Below are 23250 nucleotides of genomic sequence, written 5' to 3' on the forward strand. Positions count from 1 at the left end.
CAACGATAGTCGCCTCCAAAAAGGCAGGAAGAGGATTCCATCCATATGTTTTCTATTCCGCTTATCCTAATTAGGGTCGCGGGGGTATACTGGAGCCTCTCCCAGCTGACTTTGGGAGACAGGCGGGATAAACCCTGGACTGGTCACCAGCCAATGGCAGGGCACATATAGACAAACAACCATTCATACTCACATTCATACCTATGGACAATTTAGAGTCTCCAATTAACCTAACATGCATGTTTTTGGAATGTGAGAGGAAACCCGGAGTACCCGGAGAAAACCCACACACGCACGGGGAGAACATGCAAACTCCACACAGAGATGCCCAACGGAGATTCAAACTCAGGTCTTCCCGATCTCCTGACTGTGTGGCCCGGAAGAGGATTCACTCTGTGTATTGGTTTCAGCACCTTGGCACATTTGTTCCCATAGAACAATGGCATGAACGGAGTGAGTCTATTGTCAGTCTCTTTTTCTCGGTGGAGGCAGGGTCTGGTAACATACACACAGAGTGCAGGAGAGTGTAACCGAGTAGAAATGATATTAGTACATTGCAATATATTGTCATATATTTTTATATTTTTTGTACTTTTCTTAAAAGTCTTCAATGAAGATAAAAGTGACCTTAAATTTTCATGTATCCCTTTCATTTAATCATTTATATGCATGTAGAATTGTTTTATGCATGTCAAACTATAATTGTAAATGTTGCGGTATGGCTGGTGCTGTCAGAAGCTTGACCCCCAGTGTGCAGAGACGACAATGGAGTGCAAAAATAAATGTTCTTTAATTGTTTAAAGCAGGAGCGAACAAAAGGCGACAGAGAAAAAGCTCTTTGATAAAAGTACAGGTAGTCCAGGTAAGTGGGTAGTTCAGGTAACAGCACTGATTAGGCGACGAGGTGCATAGGAAGCACAGACAATGACAATGAACCAGCGCCGCACGTACGACGGCTCTGGCCTTTTAACTGCCGCAAATGACAATTGGCCGCAGCTGTCTGGCCACCAGGCGTGAAGCAGCTGTCTCCGCCACCACGCAGGAAGTACAGCTCTCCAAAATAAAGGCGCAGGACAGGAAGAACTCGCTCCTGTCCTGCGAAACCTAACAGTAAAACTATAAAAACGTGTCTGGTGTTAACATTTTTGGCTTTCTGGAACAGAGTAACTGGATTTACATTATTTCTCATCCATCGTCCATCCATTTTCTGTGCTGCTATCCTCATGAGGGTCATGGGGGTATGCTGGAGCCTGTCCCAGCTGACTTTGGACGAGAGGCGGGGTACACCCTGGACTGGTCGCCAGCCATTCGTAGATAATGAAAAAATTGTCTCAAAAAATGTTGTCAATAATATAGATTATAGCTGATTAGAGATAAATCCTCCCTTTTCATAGCTGTCTCAGGCAATGCCTGTTATGATGGAGTATTAAAATAACCTGAGATTTCGAGAATGACATGGTGAATTTTATTTACGAGGGAAAACTCGTCATGTTACGAGAATAAAGTCCTACATTTAAGAGAAAAAACTTGGCATTGCCTTGAAAAGGAGGACTTACGTGATCTTGACCTTGGGCATGTGGAGTGAGAAGGGCTAGACATGCTAATCTAAATGCTAAATGTTCAACTGCTCAGTTTTGCCGCCACATTATAAACAAAAGCTTGCCTGAAGCAAGAGGAAAGTTTCCTTCCTTCCCGAAGAGGCATATTCTATTTACCCTCTGACACGTATGACACGTAATGTTACGACTTTATTCTTGTAATATTACGACATTTTCTCATACATTTATGACTTTATTCTCTAAATCTCAGATTTTCTTAATGTGGCCCTAATTCTCCGTCATAGTATTCTCACATAGATATATTTAAAATCTTTAACATTATGCTGACTTGAAACAAAACAAATGAGCAAACTCATCATTTGCACAAAAGGAAAACTAATAAGAGTAATTTTACACACATAGCTCACACAAATAAAGGCTGTGGTAACTCAAATAAATGTTAGTACTGATGACATACTTGACATATAGTATGCAACAAAGAACTGTCTTATTTTTTGATAAGTTGCCCAAAAAAAAGAGAGCAATGGGGCACATGTACAGGATATGCATATTGGCTCTGTATCTGTAAACCTAAACCAATATAATTATTTCATTGATAACTTCATGTTTATTATACAGTAGCTAGTGATGATCAAATACATAATCATATTCTCATGATGATCAAATGAAATGATGAAATATCCAAGGCCTCCTGCATTGTTTTTTAATGTACCTTTTAGTCAGGATGCAAATACATTGGTGTGTAATAGTGTTCATGATACTTTAGGACTGCTGCCATGACTTGACATGAGTTTACACTCACCACTCATACTGTATGTTGATGAGCACATACAATATAGAATATTAAATATGATTAATAAATGATATCCATCAGTGTCATGTAAAATAGCAACACTTTTCACATAGGTTTTGAAGCCAATAACGGCGTGACGGTCAATGTGATGATGGATAAACTTTTATTGGCTTCATTGCTTGTTTTTTTCTAATGTAGAGAATTTATAGTTTGCCCTGTTGCATCTTAAGGAGGTTCTAAGTGAAGCTTCAAAATGCAAAAAGAAGAAATGGGAGGCAACCAGCGTTACTGACATGACAAGGAGATGCCGCCTGAGATGTTTTCCACAGGGCACAGTGGAGGGGGCGCCATCATGATCGAGGCTGCTTTTTCCCCTTCAGTGGAACAATGGAGCTTCAGGTTGTGCAGGGGCATCAAACGGCAGATGGCAATGAGAGATGTTGCAGATGTTGCCTTCATGACTGAAGGCCCTTGTCTGTGTGATAACGATTGGGTTTTTCAACAGGACAATGCCAAAGGACTTCTTTTCGGAGGATTAACCTCACTCTTTTGGACCATCGTGTGTGTTCCCCTGATCTAAAAAAATGGGCATCAGTTCTAGACAGTGGATGCCCTGCCTGAAGCCATCTTCATCACCTGGAGCTACATTCCCACTAGTAGATTTTCAGCCATACACGTCATGGTAATCCGTAAACGGTTGAGTCAAGGCAACTGGACTCTTCTAGGTTTAATCCAAAAGGCTTCTTCAGTTCTAAACTTTAGAGTGGCCGACCATCACAAAAACAACTCGTTGTGACCACCCTCAGGGGACACGCCAACCAGGGACGTATAAACAAGGGAACTCCACACCTAAAGTTTGGAAATGAAGAAGCGTTTTGGATTAAAAGTGAAATGTATTCAACCAGTAAGAAGAGTCCAGATGCCTCGATTCAAACCTTACGGATGCAATCAATCACAATGAATCAGTTAACTATGGAAATCTTGTAACTGATCATGATTGATTGACAGCGCTATAGTTTTAGGTAAATGTCAAGTGAAAAAATAACCACTGTGAAAAGAAAGAAAAAAATGACAAAAGATTGCACTTTTATTCTCCAGTTTGGAGGAACAATTACTGTACAATTATGAATACGCAATCACCTTATTAGACTCTCATCACCTCTAATCATAGGCGACTGCGTATCAATGGTTTTGTTTATGGATTGTTGAGTGTGCCGTGGACCCTACCTGCTGTTTAGGCAGTTTTTAAATGTTGGTTCTTTACTTTTGTAGGACCCCAAGATGGGTTTTGGCATTGCGGTGTCAGGTGGGCGTGATAACCCAAATGTGGACAATGGTGAGACTTCCATCATTGTATCAGACGTGCTAAAGGGAGGACCTGCAGATGGAATGCTCTTGTGAGTATTTTCCACACATTCCCTATTTTTTGATGTTGTGGACTGTGTGCTGGTGAAAGTAACGTAAGTAGTAGTGTTACTTTTTCAAGGGCAAAAAAGCGTTGATGCTTCATTGCAGTGAGTCCTTTTTTTTGTTTCTTTGTTTTTTTATGTATCATTTGAACAAATGAAACTGCATCGCACCATCAACCCATAAAGAGATCCTCATATTTGGTTAAAGGAGTCAAGGACTGTTATATTCTATGTGACACATTTTACTCTTGTCTCTTTGTTCACCATTTTCCCATTGGTTGACTGTTTGCAGTGAAAATGACCGTGTCATTCAAGTCAACTCAGTTGCCATGGACAATGTGCCTCATTCCTTTGCTGTGCAGTCACTCCGTAAATGTGGCAAAGTGGCTAAAATAGTGAGTATGAAGCACACCTTTTTTGCCATGTGAGAATGATACCTATTGATGATTATTGCTGATACACACTCATTATTTCTGTCATCAAATTGTATGTATGTATGTATGTCATCAAATTTCTACTTGCATTGTACTAAAAAGCATAGGTTCGAAAGTTTCAAACAAAAAAAAGAAGCAAGAATTAATCACACGCAGGATTTGAGTGCGTGCTGGAGAATAATACATGTGTAAGAGATACAATGCTTCACAAGTAAAAATATAATTTAAAGGTAAGTTAAAAACATAATCACATCGACAAAAGTTGCTGTTGGTAAACAAAGAATAAAGGTGCCACAAGCAGCATTGAATGAGCTCTCACATCTACGGCTGGGCAAAATGGCAAAAAAAATTCTGACGATTTATTTTTTATAAATCGTCAAATATTATGACATTAAAAAAAATGTAACTTGCCATTTTTAAAGGGTCTGTAGTTAAAAACTAAAGCAACTACAGATTAGTTTAAAGTTTTACTGATTTACAAAGTAAATAAAGCAAATGAAATATGTAGCAACATAGAAGCAATTCACTTTTGCTGACAACAGTGGCAGTCTGTGCAGACTCGCATTTTCACACTTTCTGTACACCGTAAATTCCGGACTATTGAGCACACCTGAATATAAGCCACTCTCACCAAATTTAAAGAGAAAAAAAATGTGTCCATATATTGGCTGCACTGTAAGTCGCAGGTGTCCATGTTGTGACATGAGATATTTACACAGAGAGAAACACTATAAAACTTGCAATCCTACCTAAACTTGGTGTTCCCAGTGTCACTTGTTTGCGCCGATGAATGAGACATGAACACTTTTTTCAAAACTGAAAAATAATATATATTTCAAAAATTATACAAAAAGGCCGTTATCATGGACCACAAAATGGGTCAACAATTTAAATCTGTTCTGCAGAGTCGGAGGTTGATCAACTTTTTCTGTAATACTTAGAACCTCCTCTGTTTACATAAAAGCAGTGTTTGAAACACACCGTATTGCTACATATACCCATGTGGGCATCAGTTCAACAGCATTGTACTTCAGAAAGTAATGTGTTGCTACAAAAATGGCAAGAAAAAGGCGATTAACAATGGAAGAGAGACTAAAAACGACCTTTTACCATTTATTTTGCCCATCATGCACAATCCTTATGTGAGAGATAAACACACGTCTTTCTTTTTTCTGTGCCTGATTGGACGCAAGTATTCTGCTTATAAAACCATCTGAAAAAACACTCCAAAAACCACCGACAATGCTCCATTTACATAATGTGACCTGCATATTAACCAAACTACACTGACATTTTTATTATTATTGTTTTTAACATTGTTGCGGTGAAGAACTACTTTATGATTGTAGTGACACCTCACCACACCACACCAGCTAGCTACTAGCGGGCTTCACCACACACTCCCTTACGACGCCTCAGGCCACTACCGAAAGGTAACGCTACATATTGAAGCTGCCGCCACTTCTGCTGTGTTTTTGTTTTTGAGTTTGGTGTAGCTTTCCTTTCTATGTTGCTATGTGAAAACAGGAAGGCAGTTCGGTAATGCTTAAAATTACAGAAGTGTGGCAAAATACTGTAAATATTACATGTTTGGTTACATCTTTTGACCAGTAGTGTACCTTGCACATCGACTTGATTTGCTCCACATCACTTTGGAGATATCCAAACCCCCGCCACGCAAGCAACATTGAATAACCTTTCTTTTTGGAGGATAAATCCAAGTCACGGCTGACTTCTATTTCGCTGCCCTCAGCTACACGTTTTTAGCTCCATGTTTGGTCATGCTGGTTACGTCTCCAGCAACTTAGAAACTGAAGTGAAGCAGGAAAAGGTCGACTCTGACTGGCTGTTGTCACGGACATGCCCACCATGTTTGATCGAGTTAATATGCTCACAGCTGATCACTGTAATCGACCTGAAATTTATCGGGATCACTGATCTTGATCATATAATCACCCAGCCCTACGCACATCCCAGTGCTAATCAGGGTTTATGCAAGTAAATGGACGTACAGGACGCAGGACTCACAGCAATTACTCACTTCCTCTTCTTCTTCTTTTTTTAGTTTAATGGTGGGTTGCGACCATGACTTTAAAAGGTGCATACCGCCACCTACTGTACCAGAGTATGTAACATGGACCATATACAGTATCTTACTTTATGCTAACTTAGATAGTGAGGAGACTACTTATACTACTACTAATAATAATCCTAATAATAATACTTATAATAAAATATTCTAATAATTATCTATATTCTATTATATAATCCTGTGTCCTTCAAATATTCTATCACTGCCCTCTGTATATCTCTAACCCCTCCCCACCTGTTCCTAAGATACCCTCAATGCTCCATTCCCTTCCTATCTTCTGAATTCTTTTCCTTAACGTTACACGTTCTTCCCTATGCAGTGTAGTAATATGTGTTCTACGTTCTCTATACTTTTGCACTCCATACATACTTTTGATTTACATTTCCCTATCAAAAACATCTTGTCATTTAACCTGGTGTGATTGAGCCTCATCCTAGTTAACACTATTTCCTCTTTTCTGTTTTTTCTCTTCACCCCTTGTGCACTGATAGATCTTTGTACTTTATAATACTTTCTCCCGCTACTACCCTTGTCCCACCTATTTTGCCATTTCTCCATCATTTGTTTTTTGATTATTGCCTTTACTTTGCCTTTACCAGCAGGTATATTTATAATTTCATTCCTTCTAATTCCCATTTTAGCCATTTTATCTGCCACCTCATTCCCCTCCACCCCTACATGTGCAGGCACCCAGCAAAATCTTATTTCTATTTTTAACATGTGTATACTCACTTCCTCCTTCCTGTCATGTGATTTTGCAGTTCACATGATACCTGCCGAGCTCTTATTGAATGCGCTTCTGCCACCTTGTGGCCGCTTTTATGGCTTAAAATTTGAAAATAGCTCTGAAGTGAAATGCGTTAGTGGAGAGTTGCGCCATCACCACCTCTTTTGCCTCTTTCGCAAAAAAACATAAAAATACGTTGTTGGGATAGGGCATTCGTGTTTATAAAAACATAGAACTACGTCTTTGGTATTGAATTAGTTAACAACGGAAGGGACATATGAATCTTTTCAGGTTGTCTTCTTCATCATACACACCAACTGTTGTAGAAGTTTGACCTTGTGGAGTAGTTACTTGGGTTTCATGTTGCTTGTCATCAAAGGCTCCTCCCAATTTTATGGGACTGCCTAATAGCCTTTGCTATTTATCATCACAATTTGTTTCGTATTTGTGATTTTGATTTGGGCTCATTCGGTCAAAGTCCCATGGACATACCTGTCAAACCTCCCTTTTTTACCGAGGAGCTACTGTATTTTGCCCTACTGTCCCGGCGCCCTCCCATTTAATAGTTTGTCATATATTTCCCATATTTTAACATTCAAAATCCTCTGGTTCTGCTGGAGCAACGCAGGTTTCAGTCAACTCAGTCACTCCACAACACCTGGGCAACATCGGTGTCATAAATCCTGTAGACAATGAATAGGCCAGAATTTCCCTTATTTTTCCTAATTTTTTCAGAACATTTCCCTAACTTTATCATGTAAATGTTGACAGGTCTGCCCTCGGAGGAGTTTGTCAAAGTACAACACCTTGTTTTTGCCGAAAGTGGCCGGTTCAAACCAAAATAGCAGACTTGATGTTGATTTCCAAACGTGGGTTCTTGAGACTTTTTAGTGCGTCCTGTCATGATAGCCATAGCCACCAAATTTTGTGACAATCTATGAAACTGGTGACAGGGGCTAATTTTTACTAAATGTATACAGGGCTACTGAGTGAATTTTGGGTGTTCGTGTTTGGGATGGCTGACAATTGTTCAAATAACACAAAACATTGATAAGACATTACATTACATTACCTTCACACTGCATGTACTCAGCCATGGCATGTCCAACATGACAAAGTGAAAAAAAGTTCTCCCATTCCTTGAGGAAGTGGTAAGTTTTTGGCATCTTACTTTGACCTTCTTGCCCACTCCATTTGAAACCCTTTCTTGAGTTTAGAATAAATAAATTGGAGTTAACTAGTTAGCTCGCTAGTTTACTATGCTTAACGCCGTGGCCTTCTCTTGTGTCCCGCAGTGATCCCGTAGCCTGCGCATTAGCAATGTAGTGTAAACAAAGAATAATAGTGTAAATGTTACTATAGGGCTGTTATTTTATGTCTAAATGGCTCTAATAATAGTAAAAAACGTATTTAGAGAGTCATAAACAGGTTTTCTATGCTCCAACTATGAAAGTATTCTATTAATTAATAGTGAAGCCTTTGTAGAAATTCACTTACCATGGTCGGGTCTGGAACCAATTAACTGCGATCAACAAGGGCCTACTGTATAGGCTGCACCGGTCTGTAAGCTGCACGTGTCCGCATTGTAACATGGGATATTTAGTACACAGAAATAAATGCTTTTTTTTCCCAAACAGTGCCGAACAGTGCGTGTAATACGGCTGGTTAGTCTACCAGAAAAGTAATTATTCGCTGTCCTCGTCTTCCTCCTGGGGACTAAAATCACTGAAGTAGTCCTCTTCATGCGTTGGAGCCAAACAGCCCCACAGTTCCCTCAGCGCACACGCTGCCGGTCGCTCTCCTTCTTTTGTTGTCGCCTGCGTCCCCCCTGCCCCAAGGTAAATCAGTCCCCGAGCTTGTGCTGTCTTCCCCAGCACGCAGCAGTCCAGCCCCCCACCGAAACTCGGCGGTGACCGTGGACGTCCTAACACCGCTTCACGCTGCCAAGAGCCAACAGCTGACCTGAGCAAAAGCCAAATTTTATGCAGTTGTTTAAAATAAATCAATAAATTACTTGTATGTTCTTAATTTTATGAGCTATGCTATGATTTGAAATACACTACTTTTTAAATATTACCTGACACATTAGGTGTATTTGCACAAAGTATCGATATCGGATCAGTATCGCTGACACCAGCCTGAATTTTACTCAGTGTCAAATCAGAAAAGACATCAATGGTATCACACATCACTAATGATGGCAAGGGCACACTCGGAAAGATTGCAAAATGACTGCTTCGAAGCGCACTAGCCCAGAACGCGACCACTTATTAGCCGCATCACCGTATAAGCCGCAGGGTTCAAAGCGCAAGAAAAAGGTAGCGGCGTATACGCCAGAAATTACTGGACTTTTTTGGTCTGGTTACTACTGTTTACATCTCCACTGGCGCCGTTTCGGTCCACAATTGTAGGGATTCCTATTCCTGGAACTTACGTACCAGTAGATAAATGACTTGAACATGTATGTGTGACATTACATTTCTGCATTGTAATGTTTAAGCAAATGTAGAATACCTAATAGAAATTTTACTGTGTTTTATTTTTTTGGCACAAAAAAATACTAATTTGAGGTCTAGATTATCATGACTGAAGTTAAAACTACAGGTGTATTTGGTCAAGACTTGATACAAATATGAAATGCATTATAAAGTTAATCATGATCGTCAAAATACGACTGGTGTTCCTTTTTAAAGTCGAAATGGTTCTAAGTGAGGGGCTTTGTCGTCTTTCTCCTTTGTCAGACAGTGAAGAGACCCCGTAAGGTTTCACTCCACTCTCTGAAGCAGCCCCCTTCGCCAGACAGGGACAGCCAGGATTATCCCTCTACACACTATTACGATGCAGACAACGACAATGGCTGGTACCACGATGAAGGCAAAACCTCTGAAAGCAAAGCATACCTGGAGCCTGAACACAGAGGAGGCAGAGACTACAACCAGAGGGGAAGAAGCCGTGGCGGGAGCCGAGAGAGAACCTCACCCAGCCCTGACAGATACAGGAGGGAGGGAAGCCAAGGAAGAACTCAGAACACCAGCGCCGAACGGCAGCCATACCCCAGCCGAGGGCGCAGCCCTGGAAGCAGATACAGCATGGAGGACAAGTATGAAAGAGGAGAAGGTGGTGGAGGAAGAAAAGGCCACTACAGGAGCAAAGATCATCTACATGACAGCCCTCCATCCCCAACTTCAAGGGAACTTGAGCCACTGGAGAAACCTGTCAATGTCATGCTGGTGAAGAACAGACCCAATGAAGGTAAACCCCTCCAGCGTACTTCCAAAGCTATTCATCCAGCTGACAATATCTACTTATACTGTACATGCAATGTAGATCATTATTTTATCCACTGCTGATTTTGCAAGTTTACCCCCTTACAAAGACATGAACAGCAATATGTGCACTTGTCGATCTACAAAGTATTTGGTCAATTTTTGCCTTAACGTTGTTCTCCTTACAGTGTGCTTTTATTTGTGTCCTTTTGCAGAGTATGGTTTACGTCTCGGAAGTCAGATCTTCATCAAGCAGATGAGTAGCACTGGTCTGGCTGCTAAGGATGGTAACCTGCAAGAGGGAGACATCATCCTCAAGGTACACACCAGAGGTGGGAGAAAGACAGTGTTTTGCAAGTCTCAAGTAAGTCTCAAGTCTTTAATCCCAAGTCTCAAGTAAAGACGTGCAAGTTCAAGTCAGGTTGAGTCAAGTCTGAAATCATGGGCTCGAAATTTTTTTGTACTTACAAGTCATAAGCACTGTTTAGTGTTAAACAAATAAAAAGCCATGACCTCACAATTTGAGAATGCACATGAAATTCTCCTTGTTAGCATGTTGACAAATCCCGGTGTTAATCACTGCCACTCTCCAGCAGTTTGGCAATCACAGAAATGTAAGCCGAATCCTCGTTGTTTGATCTTAAACCTGAGTATTTTCTAGTCATCAGACTATAGTCTGAGTCAAGTCCCAAGTCACTGATTTCAAAAGGTCCAGTTGCCAGTCTTTTATGATATTGTCGAGTCCAAAGTCATCAAAATTGTGACTCGAGTCCTCACCTCGGGTACATACAGAACAGTCACACAATCAAATTACAAGTAACAGCTGGCACATTCACACTGGGGAAATTAAGTATTTGACTCTCTGCTGATTTGTAAGATTACCCCCTCACAAAAACATAAATAAACGTAATTAAAACATCTAATAAAGGTTATAAATGAAGTTGTATTTGATTGAAGTCAGTTAGTATTTGATGCCATCCCAACCAGCAAGCATCCTGACCCCCAGTGATGTGCAGATGAAGCACATAAATTAAGAAATTAATTTAAGAAAGTACTCCCAATATCAACTCATTATATGTATAAAAGTCACCTGTCACACAAACACTTTTTTTCCATTGAAACCTCTCCACCACCGTGGAAGCTGACCTCAAGATTGTAGACCTGCACAAGACTGGAAGGAGCTACACGAGCAATAAGAAGAAGCTTGGTGAGAAAGAGAGCACTCGTGGCGTAACAGTCAATCACCCTCGCTATGGAGCTCCATGTAAGATCTCACCTGGTGTGGTAAGGATGATTGTCACAAAGGTGAGGGAGCTGCCCACAATGACAAGGGAGGAGCTGGTTGGTGATGTCAAGGGAGTTGGGAGCCCAGTCAGCAAGAAAAGAATTAATAAGACACTTTGCTGTCATAGATTGAGATCCCGCAGTGCCCACAAGGTCCTCCTGGTCAAGAAGACACATGTACAGACCCGTCTGAACGTTTGACATGAAAACACCTGAATGACTCACACAAGACATGGGAGAATGTGATGTGCTCACATGACACCAAAATTACATTCTCCTACAACCGATCTCTATTACAATAAACCTACCATTAAATTGTTGCAAAATCAGCAGGGGCTACTTATTGAATGTAATACTTACTTTACCCGTTGTACGTTATTTTCCAGGAAACATAATCAAGTGATGAATTAAGTTAGGCTGGAAGTTAATGTTGAACATTTGTGTGTTTGTACAGATCAATGGCACAGTGACAGAGAATCTCTCTCTGCACGATGCTGGGAAACTGATAGAGAAGTCGAAAGGGAAGCTACAACTCGTGGTCCAGAGAGACCGCCGCCAGATTCTTGTCCGCATCCCCCCTCTTGCAGATTCTGACTCTGATAACGATGGTGAGTAATGAAGCAGTCGCACGGGATTTCTATTACATCGTACCTCTAGACAACGCTTTTTGTCTTATTCTGTTGCGATGGCATGTATGAAACCTGTGAGTTTCTCTGTCAGCAGGACTATGCAAACACGATGCTGCCTTTTGTAAAACTTTTACATTTACAAAGTAAAATATTGTCATTTCATTTTATGACCTGAGACCTGCAGATGTTGCAGATGTTGACATTGAATCCACAAAACACATTTGGGGGACATAAGGGAAGCTTGGAAATGCGCCAAAGTTAGACAACAGTGTGAGATCAAGTCAAGGTTCTTGAATTCAATAGTGTTTCTCAAAATGGGGCCAAAGAAAGTTGCAAGTGCCAGCATCAACACTATTGAATTCAAGAAATAACTCCAAGGTGGTGTCCGTGGTGATCTCACTGCCATATCTTGTCTTTGACAACAATCATGTCCTCAATGAAGGTAAAGGTAACCTAAAATTAGGGTATCTGATCTTTAAAAGTAAAGTCTAAGGCCTTAAAATGTCTAAAATTCCCTTGAAATCTCCTAAAACGTCTTAAATACAATCTTGAAAGGTCTTCAAAATTAACTAGTGCTACTTAGGAGGTGTAATAGACCATGAAAATGAGTCAACAGCAATTTTTTTAGTCAATAGTTTTAAGGTAGAGCGGCCAATCAAGTCTGTGCGTTGTTAAACATTGCCAACTCTAAATACAAAGGTCAGACGAAAGACGAGAAGATACAGGTGAAGCACGCAACACGTACAAATGAAATTTGGGGAAGGAAGAGGGAAACTAGTGAAGGCTACGGAGGGAAAGGACAGCGAGACAAGTGAATGTTGTCATAGCTTCTATCAATGTGGGGCCTCTAAACAGATGGCAAGGCATATTCCACATCCTAGCTTTTTTATTAGCAACTTTATAAAGCAGCAAATCTGGCCTCACTCAACAAACATCGGCGCAACACTTCTGCATCCGGCAAAGTCCAGCCTTCAAAATAAAAGCATGTCAGTAAAATAACACTTGTTATGCCACAAAAGGTACGGGGGAAAAAAGAAAGCATAGAAAGTACAGAGGGGAAAAGAAAGAATCGTACCTTAGCTTGATGAAATGTGCTATATTTGGACCTATTTGAATTTTAGTTGAATACCCCTGATCTACATATTCCAGTCAGTTTTGAGAATGGCACAAATATACAGTACATTTTCACAAAGACTGCTGCCTCAGTTTTTATGATGTGAATTTGCATAAACTCCAAAATGTTCTGAAAAGTGATTCGATGAATGGGAATGGAAGTCCCTTTTTGGCATGTAAACTTAAAGGGATACGTAGTTCAGATTTTTTGACATGAAGTTGTATGACAAGCCCATCAACAGTGTAGTCCATCAACAGCGACTCACCCCCCATTTGGTCTCCTAAGTCCAGTTCTGGTCGGAATTCGGTGATGAGGAACGTCCAGTAGTTCCAGGTAGTCTCTGGGGTTTCACAAATAAGGAGTTTGGCTTCTCAAAACAATATGCGTTCAAAAAATACATTTGCATCACAAAAATGCCTCCTCGAAAAAATCTGACCTCACAAATTGCTCGGCATTACATTTGTCTCCCGTCGTATGGCCGCGGCTCTCGTTGCAGAAGTAGATACGAGCCATGCAGTGGGAAAGGTAATGTAATCTAACGTCATGTGTCATAACATGACTGATGCCTGGTGACCACAATACTACATACAGTATACTGTAACTTGTCTTTCGATATTTTTGACTAATAATAGGCCATAGTCAACCAAGAAACAGCGATCATTTATTATTAAAATTTCTTTAGTATTGGCCCTTGGCAAGATATGCTGGAGTAATAATGCTGACTGACCCGTGAGGGCTGTACATACATTCCATCATGATTCGGCTGTGCTCCAAAACGTGATGCATTCCTGCTTAGGCCATGCTCCAACCAGGAAAAGAAGACAAGTGATAAAATGTAGGTTTGTCACGAGATCTCATGAGATTAAAAGGAGATTTCTCATCCAGAAAAAAACAACAGTCACACAATAAAAGAAACTTAAGTGGATAATTTTGGTGGCCTCCACATATTAGCATGTGCGTCCGTGTCTGTTTCCCTTGTCTTTGCGTGTATCCTCGTGTATCGTCTCGTCTCATGTGCTGGTTGTTTCGTGACACCCTTAATAAATGCCATAGCAGCAAAACATTCAAATGAGTACAGTGCTTTTTAAAGCCTTTCTCCTTTACTCTGTGTTTTTGTGCTTGTTTTTGAGTAATCCTGCTGACAGAGAAAGCCCTTAAAGGTGGGAAATGATAAAAATGTTTTATTGGCAAGAATAAAAATGTGAGTGAAGTTGCAAATGTAAATGTAGAACATGTTTGTATTGGATGAAAACAACATTTCTCACATGTTTTGGGAACGCATCCCGTTGTCATGGAAGCTGACTTGTAAACAAACTGCTTCTATTCATGGAGTCTGCTGAACAAGCAAAGGTGATCCCTTAATTTGCTCAAAGGTGTCATTTTTGTCTGTATTTTGTCTTCCAGATAATATGTCATACTTTTAGATGGACCTCACCAACAATCCTTTTTCTAAGCGTAAAATGGCCGTGACACAACCAGACTAAGTTGTAAAGCTTTCACACCTATTCTCACTTCTTTCAACTGCTCTAAATCCTTTCTTAATACACCAATCATTTTCTGAACTAAATAAACATATTTGATCCACTATGTACTTTTGAATTGTGTTGTTTAAGTATTCATTGCTTCAGGTATCTGCTGATGGCTATGTGCTATTTTCAGATGCCTGTGAAGTTTGAATAAGGGTGATCATTTATTTTTGTGAATACAGACGTTTGCATGACAAAACGTGGTTACGTACCGTGAGTAATGTGCTTTTTATTTGTGTATTAACATATTCATGTCTTTTCTAACTATGTGTAGCAAGGTGGTGTATCTGATCCCTCCAGTGTTTTCTGTCACTAAGTTCTCGTTCACGATGGATGGTTTTCTCTATTTTGAACCTGGGACACATGGGATGCTGTACTGTATGAATACTGATCCTACTGCACATTTGCTGCGTTGTAAATTATTTCATGAATTGTATTCTTAGACAGTAATAGACGCTCCCAACATAAGACTATCAGGACACCCGCTTCAAAATGTTCCATATTACTGATGTTTTAGCTATTACTGCAAGTCATATTTTTGATAAATACCTCATATGGTTTGGGGGAATGTGCCTTTATACGACACCACAGTGGACTTGAAATGAGTCAGTATCACATGTTTGAAGTGCAAGCTGTCGTCACTGACAGTCTAGTGACGGGGTCTCAAACTCCGCTTACCTTGGGACCGCTGGAGGTAGTGTCTGGGTGAGGCTGGGCCGCATTAAGTATTCCAAAAAACAACAACAAAAAGTGCAACTGATGCAATCTTCCTGGACCTGGCAGCACTTCCTCTTACTCAGTATCGCTTGGAATGCTTCCTGCTTCCCACGATGCTTTGTGGCGCTTGTTTTGTAGAAAGTTGTGTTTAGGGTTAACATACAGTAGTTGTTCATTATTAGTAGTTGCCCTATGTGTTTAGTGACCTCTGACCCCTGTTCTGTCTAGTGACAGATTTGGGCTATTGCTTGCCCAATTAAAGAGCTTCTAATGGCATCAATACAGTACCAATAGTTGGGCACAGAAAAACCACAATCACCGTCTCGCAGTCTCTGATTAACCTCTCTCTGCTTCCTCACTGTCACTCTGTGCCGTTTACATGACACGTCACACAGACATATACACACACACACGCACACTTTTCCTTTCTGATTGGTCACTTTACACGCTAGTGTCTCCACATCAGAGCCAATCCGAGTGAGACTAAGGCGGCTTATCATGGCCTCCATTTCTCCCTCGTAGTAAGTCAGCCAACCATCACAATTACTCCCAAGCTGTTCAATAATTTCATAATTGAAATATGTGTCTGTTCCTCAACTTACTTTCGCAGAGACCGGCAGACTGTGATTATTCAGAGACGACCAGCGTGCTGAGAATGGTCTTAATACGGACTGATTGTAGTTTTTATGTGCATGACTGGCTCTGACCATGTCTTGTGGGACACAATGTACGTATATACCGTAAATTTAATATAAACACACAGGACGCCCCGGCTGCTCGAACATTAAACTTCAATGTCATGTAAGGTCACAGAATATGGTCCCTCGGGCTGTGAGATTGAGATGCCTGGTCCAGTGGTTGACTTGGCTGACTACTATGTAGGTAACGTTGGGTTGAGTGACAGTGTGAATCTGAGTGTGAATAGTTTTCTTTCTCTGTATTTGCCCTGTGATTGACAGTCAGTCCAGGGTAAAGTCTGCTAGAATGGGTTCCAAAAATAATGGGTTGATGGTTTAGCTAGACTGTCAACTTTAATATTAGTGTCATTTTGAGCATTGAGCACCTCAATTTTCATGGGGTCCTAAGTATTTCAAAATGGAATGAATAAAAATTCTTTTCAGAATCTTATCATGAAAATCCCATTCCTTGAAAGGGTTTGTTTGAGAGAAGACCACGATCTTTCTCTCTCTGTAATTATTACATTATTTTCATAGTACACATCCCCTTCCATCTTTTTCCGCACTGACCATTTCTGGTACTGTCTCCTTGTTGTCTACCTTTTTGTCTTAGCGCTGTCCTGATTTAATCCTCCATGTCCCTCTAATCACAGTTATCATTACTCGCTGGATTGTCCCCGTGAAAACATAGCAGTGCCAGACTACCTTTAGGCCAAAATGTATTATCTTGGAGCAGAAAACAAGCCTGCAACACTGTTAAATGTAATATGCCATTACATGGGTTTGTCACAATGTGTTGTTTTCTCAGGGGCAGACTTATTTGTTCTGTGTGTTGTTCTCTTGTCTGTTTTACTCACTTCTCCCACTCACACCGAGTCCCGATTTACATTCAGGTATGGAGGCTCCCTTCCTCACCTGAGAGCAGTACATTATACTAAGTACCTCTGCCAGATAAAAGCAGCTAAGCTCTTCCCTTCAAATACAAATAAGACTCAGTTGCATAGAAATAATTTACTGAACAAATTACACTTTGCATTTTTGAATATTGAATTTTGCATGTAGCATCTAAATATTTACCCTTAAGAATATTGGAATGAAATCAATTTATTGACTGTATGATGTGCAGGCTGATTTGTAGGTGCACTAAACTGAATGGAAACCGATGGCTGAAGGTAGGATATTTATAAAACAACTCATGTTTGTATCAGATTATTCATTGGCTGCTCTTTTTCTTGATTCAGTGGCATACGTGTTTGTCCCTATAACTCTAATAATGTCCTTGCTTTGTCCCAGGGGTTAATTATCTGGTGTTGGGGCTTTCTACTGTAATGAAAGTGGTGATGGTGGTTCTTATGACACTATGACGCTATTTTGTATCATTCCCGCAATTGTTTGTTTGTCTGCCAGACATATCAGAGATGGAATCATACCATTCATACTCCCCTCCAGAGGAACGGAAGTCCCATCAGTCTGACCTGTCATCCCACTCGTCTAATGAACGAGACAACCCCAGGTAAGGAATCACCAGGTCTTTTTTGACCGATATCTTGACTATGTGCTATCAAACAACACATATACTCCTGATCAAAATCTTAAGACCGGTTGAAATATTGCGTCTTAATTCGATCATAAGGAGGTTCTAAGTAGAGCTTCTAAATCCAAAAAGAACAAATGAGGTTGAGACAAAACAATATTTGCGCAAGCAATTTATTGCCAACTAGGATTAAAGTGAAATAGCTGTTCATCAGCTAATCAAAAGTTTAAGACTGTAGCTAAAAAAAAAAACTAAAACCCCACTAAAATAGAAATTAAATGTTCAAAAAAGTAGTCAGCAATGAGTTGCTGTGCCATTCTTGTCAACCACCTCATAAATTGTTTTGGGTATGCTTGATGATGTGAAGCTTCTGGGATGAGACTCAGCACCTCCAAATCCGAGGCCATGGTTCTCGGTCAGAAAATGGTGGATTGTACCCTGCGGGTTGGGAGTGAGGTCTTACCCCAGGTGGAGAAGGTCAAGTGTCTTGGGGTCTTGTTCACGAGTGAGGGAAGGTTGGTGCGTGAGGTCGACAGGTGGATCGGCACAGCAGCTGCAGTAATGCGGTGGCTGTACCGGACCGCCGTGGTGAAGAGAGAGCTGGGCCAATTTACCAGTCGATCTATGTTCCCACCTTCACCTAAGGTCATGAGCTTTGGGTCGTGACCAAAAGAACGAGATTGCGGATGCAAGCGATGGAAATGAGTTTCCTCCATAGGGTGGCGGGACTCACTCTAAGAGATAGGATGAGGACCTCGGTCATCCGGGAGGGGCTCAGAGTAGAGCCGCTGCTCCTTTGCATCGAGAGGAGTCAGTTGAGGTGGCTCAGCCATCTAGTCCAGACGCCTCCCTGGTGAGATGTTCTGAGCATGCCCAGCTGGGAGATGGCTCCGGGGCAGACCAGGGACACGCTGGGGTGATTATGTCTCTCAGCTGGCCTGGGAACGCCTTGGTGTCTGTTGAAGGAAAAAGCAGCCCATATCATGATGGTGCCGTGTGTAAAAGATCTCAGATCGGATCTCTTTGTCATGCAAGTAACATTGGAAGATGGGAATCCGTTCTCCTCGTTAACTTAAAAGAGTCATTCAAAAAACACAACATCTCTTACTCACACACAGAAATCGATGCGATGGTGAGCCCAAGCGGTATGTGGAAGTTAAGTGTGATTTTTATGATTAAGTACACACACTGTTTCAACGTCATTGATGTAAAAGGCAAGGACATACAGTAATGTGAAGAGAGCATTATGCACCACAGCAAAGTGTTTGCCTATGTTTGTTGTGAGTAACTCAAATCTCATCAAACCTCAACACCACTACAAAACTAAATCCCAATGCTTAAACATTTTGGATGTAACAAATGATGTCCACTTCTTGCACTGCAACTTTGAAGCTCTGACTAGTTTGTACGTGTGTATTATACAGGGAAGGACCCATGATGGCGATGGCCAAAATGTCAGCTATGGCGTCACCATTCAGAGTACCTGAAGACCCTCAGGCTTTGGCCAACCGGGATAATGACGCATCAACTCACGTCACAGAGCCTCCAGGTTAGCCATCACTCGCTTTACAGCAGCTGCCTCCTACATACGCTTGGAGCAATCATACAACCATCGACAATCACACCTTCATACAGTAGTGTACATCTGTTATATGACTAATATGTTTATTACCCACTGACTATGTTTTCACATCCCTTCTTAAGATGCCACGAGCACCAATACTATTTTACTACTTCTGTTTCTACATTCACACAACTAATGCAGGGCCAGTGAGATGAACTTTGAATATGGAGAGCACCCCGTTCCTTTTTGTTATGGTTAGCCATGCTATTTAGCCCACGCTGTGGGAGCCATGTAAAGCGTACCAGAGGGGGACAGAGGATTTTGTTCTCCTCAACAGAAAAAGGCCAAAATCGGCAGGATGGTATGGCTCGGAACAGATGTTGGAAATCAATACTCAGTATTAAGCTGTTAAAAACGAGGCAACGCTACTTTGAGGTGGGCGACAAGGCTGGGAGGCTCCTTGCCCATCAGGCCAGATTCACAGCTCTTTCTAGATAGATCCCAGAATTTGACTGCTATTCGGGGCAGCAGTAGCCGACCCAAAAGTAGTAAATGATGTATTTTTAGACTTTTATTCAAAACTGCACACCTCAGAGTATTCACCTGAACCTCTGAAGGGTTATAACATTCCAGGAGACGCTCGTATCCTAGAGTCAGTGACGATCTGGCTGGCAAGCTTGACACCCTGATTTTGCTATCTGAGGTGCAGGAGGCAAATTGCCCCTGACTTTGTCAGAGGGCAACATTTCACGTTTGTTAAAAAATAATCGCCTGGAGTATGGCAGCTACAGGCCCATCTCGCTTTTAAATGTAGATAAAAAGATTCTTTCTAAGGCTCTCGCCACTTGTCGTCAGCGAGCCTTGGCTGCCCTGATTTCTAGGGATCAGCCTGGGTTCATTGCCAAACGGAACTCATCATTTAACACCAGATGACTCCTAAAATAATTGGCTCCCCTAACCTCGATGTGCCCGAAGTGGTAATCTTGTTAAACCCAGAGAAAGCGTTCAACAGGGTTGAGTGGGAATATCTGTACTTTATTATATTATCTGTACCGCTCTACGCGGACGACCTAAAATGATGTGTTGAACCCGACAGTGTCCATCCGGGTTATTATGGATGTTGTAACTCAATTTGGCAAATAAATTAAATTTGAACAAGAGCAAGCTTCTCCCCATTAACCCCTTGTGTCGAGGGATGCTGGCCTCCTCATTCCCATTTAAGGGCACTCCTGAAGGGCCATATTGGTCACCACCTTCTTTAAGAACCTTTTCAGCAGGAATTTTTGGCCACTTGTGTTCAAATATAAGCTTGTGATATATGATCCCTGGGCCTCACTCCCCCTGTCTTTAACTGGTAGGGCCAACTTGGTAAAAATGGTGGTTACTTTACTTGTTTCAACACATTCTGATATTTATGCGACAGTCCTTTTTTGGCAGCTAGATCAGTCATTAACCTCATTTTTGTAGTTAAATAAGCCCCCCTCGTGTTAGGAAGATCGGGGCGGCTTTGGGCCGCCTATTTTCATTCAATACAACTTGGTATGTAACATAAATAAGATCACTCACTGGCTCGATAGAGGAACTGGCACATGCCCATTATGGGCTCAAATAGAACAACGATCTTCGAAGTTTTCCCTATAATCCGTCCTGACTGTGCGACTCCCCCTTAAGATCCATCATTTCTCATAACCCTGTTGTTGTTAGCTCATTGAAAATTTGGACACAATTCTGCAAAAATGATGGCATAAACAAGACTTCAACTTTATCCCTTATAGCTAAGAATCATTTGTTCCCATTATCCCAATCGGACCTCACGTTTAATCTGGTGATACTAAGGACTTCTACACATTAAGGACCTTTTATAAGGATAATCTGTTTACTGACTTCATCGAACTTGCAAGCAGCACTGAACTGCCTCCTTCTCACTTTTTTCATTTTCTTCAAGCTCGGCACTTCGTCCAAGCCGCTTATCCTCACTTCCCCAGCTGCCCGCAGTCTTTGATTGACATAGTGCTCACCCTTGACCCTGCCCAAAGATGCTCTCGTTTCTCGAATTACAACACCATTAGGTCCCTCAACCCCGCTCAGCTTTTACTCCCGTGAGACAGAAATGGGAGGAGGAGCCCACCATTGGGACAAAATTCTCTGACATACTGTTAAATTTGTGCGAGGCTCAGATAGGTACAGTGTGAGATCCTCTTCAGAGTGCACAGAGTGCCTGAATTCTCGGCTGGCAAAAAGATCTCCTGGCAGCCCTGGCATGGAATATTCATACAGAGCTATTATTCAAGCAGAAAGTGACTTGAGACCCTGTATGCTGATCTCTTTGGTATGTCAAGAAAAAACCCACAAACGGCATGATTTATTAAGTAATATATTTTTGATAAAACATGAGAGTGAAGCCGTGAAATTTGAAGCGCGAAGTGGTGAGGGATTACTGTATTGTCACTTGTGTGACTTCAAACCGGCTTTCCTCAACCAATAACCGTTTGAGTCCCCAGTAAAACGCAATGCAAATTTGATGTTTGTTTTTTTTAATGCACTTTTTTTTAGATTCTGTTGTACAAATTTTGCCAATGGAAATACAAAAAAGGTGGACAGCTTGTTTGAAGGGAGTTTATCAGAAGCCCTTTGGAGAGAGGGACAATTCACTTCATCCAGTTGAGCATTTTGTTGATGCAGATAAGAAGCAAAACATGCATTCACGTTTTTCATATTGAAGGAAAAGCACGATAACAAATTTGATCATTTGCAAAGACAAGAATACCAATTACCAATACATTAGAGCCCCTTTTCGCAGGGGTTACTCTCCGGGACCACCAGGAAATGGCGATTTAGGGTGAATGAGGTGTGTTTTCTGCAGGGATCCACTGTATAGATTTGTTACTGACATCATCCCTACCATGATATGTCATGAATGCTGCTGTTTTAACCTTTTCATATATGGATTTTACAGTTCTGCTAGAATTGATTATTAATACTATATGTCCATATACAGTAAAGCAATAACTCTATTCTTCTCTATTTTAGTTACAACCACACCCAAGATTCTCCTCCGACCCAGTTCAGAAGATGAAAAGTTATATGGGTGAGTTGTCCATGTACGGTATTTCTTCTTTCTCCTTGTCAGTTACTGTATGTTTTATTTACACATCATCAAAATACAGTCAAACCTGTCTTAGCGGCCACCTTTATAGAACGGCCACCTGCCTATAGCAGCCACTGAAAAATCCCCCGCAGCAAATTTACATGTTATAGACCCTGTGTATAGCAGTCACTTGTCCAACGCGGCCAGCGGCCACCCATTTTGTCTCCCTTGGTCAATATCTGACTGCATATAGCGGCCAAATTACCAACTCAAGTAGAAGCTTCATGCACGATAAAGTTTTGTTTTTCAATCAATGAAGCCGTCGTGTGTAGACTTTAATTACTGAGTCCTAGCTCAGTCACAATCATTCACAAGATCCACACAAACTGTCAGTTGTTCCACATAAAAAAGCCGTCTTCTTTTGAGCTTGCTATTTCCTGGTCAAACATGTAACTTTAAGAGCATTTGCACCAAAACATTACCGCAAAGTAGGCTGGGAACAGGACGTGCTCCCAGCGACGCTACAATAAAAAAAAAAACATACGCTAGCATGCATGCGGCAGCGGGAATAAAACTGAGTTTGGTTGTACTTAATTGAAGTATTTTAGAATGTACTCACGTTATTTTTGATCAATCCTCATCCACAAATCCATCAAAGTCCTCATCTTCTGTATTCGACACAAACAAAGCCGTCTTCTTTTCCATTCGCTACTCGTCTGTTAACTTGTCAGTGTTATTCAGCTCCGAAGCAAAGAAGGAAACTTCTCCTGTTGCTTCTGCCAACTTTATTTATTGAACGCGGCCACCAGACAGCAGCTCAGAACACACACACATCTC

At 41.2% G+C, this 23250-nt stretch overlaps 1 protein-coding gene across 11 annotated transcripts in view; it reads left to right on the plus strand.

The window, feature by feature from the left end:
* Positions 1 to 23250, plus strand: part of LOC129179501 (tight junction protein ZO-2-like) — a 157496-nt gene that overhangs the window by 85682 nt on the left and 48564 nt on the right. For all 11 annotated transcript variants that reach the window (XR_008569979.1, XR_008569980.1, XR_008569982.1 and 8 more), the window contains exons 3-10: positions 3625 to 3749; positions 4054 to 4156; positions 9756 to 10266; positions 10496 to 10599; positions 12019 to 12172; positions 17635 to 17740; positions 19186 to 19310; positions 22356 to 22413. Coding sequence is in view for 8 of the 11 variants with exons in the window: in XM_054772805.1 (XP_054628780.1) it covers positions 3625 to 3749; positions 4054 to 4156; positions 9756 to 10266; positions 10496 to 10599; positions 12019 to 12172; positions 17635 to 17740; positions 19186 to 19310; positions 22356 to 22413 (1286 nt within the window). In the remaining 3 variants the exon portion in view is untranslated. The remainder of the gene's footprint in view (positions 1 to 3624; positions 3750 to 4053; positions 4157 to 9755; positions 10267 to 10495; positions 10600 to 12018; positions 12173 to 17634; positions 17741 to 19185; positions 19311 to 22355; positions 22414 to 23250) is intronic.

This window comes from Dunckerocampus dactyliophorus, chromosome 4 (genome assembly GCF_027744805.1).
Source record: "Dunckerocampus dactyliophorus isolate RoL2022-P2 chromosome 4, RoL_Ddac_1.1, whole genome shotgun sequence".
Classification (NCBI taxonomy): domain Eukaryota; kingdom Metazoa; phylum Chordata; class Actinopteri; order Syngnathiformes; family Syngnathidae; genus Dunckerocampus; species Dunckerocampus dactyliophorus.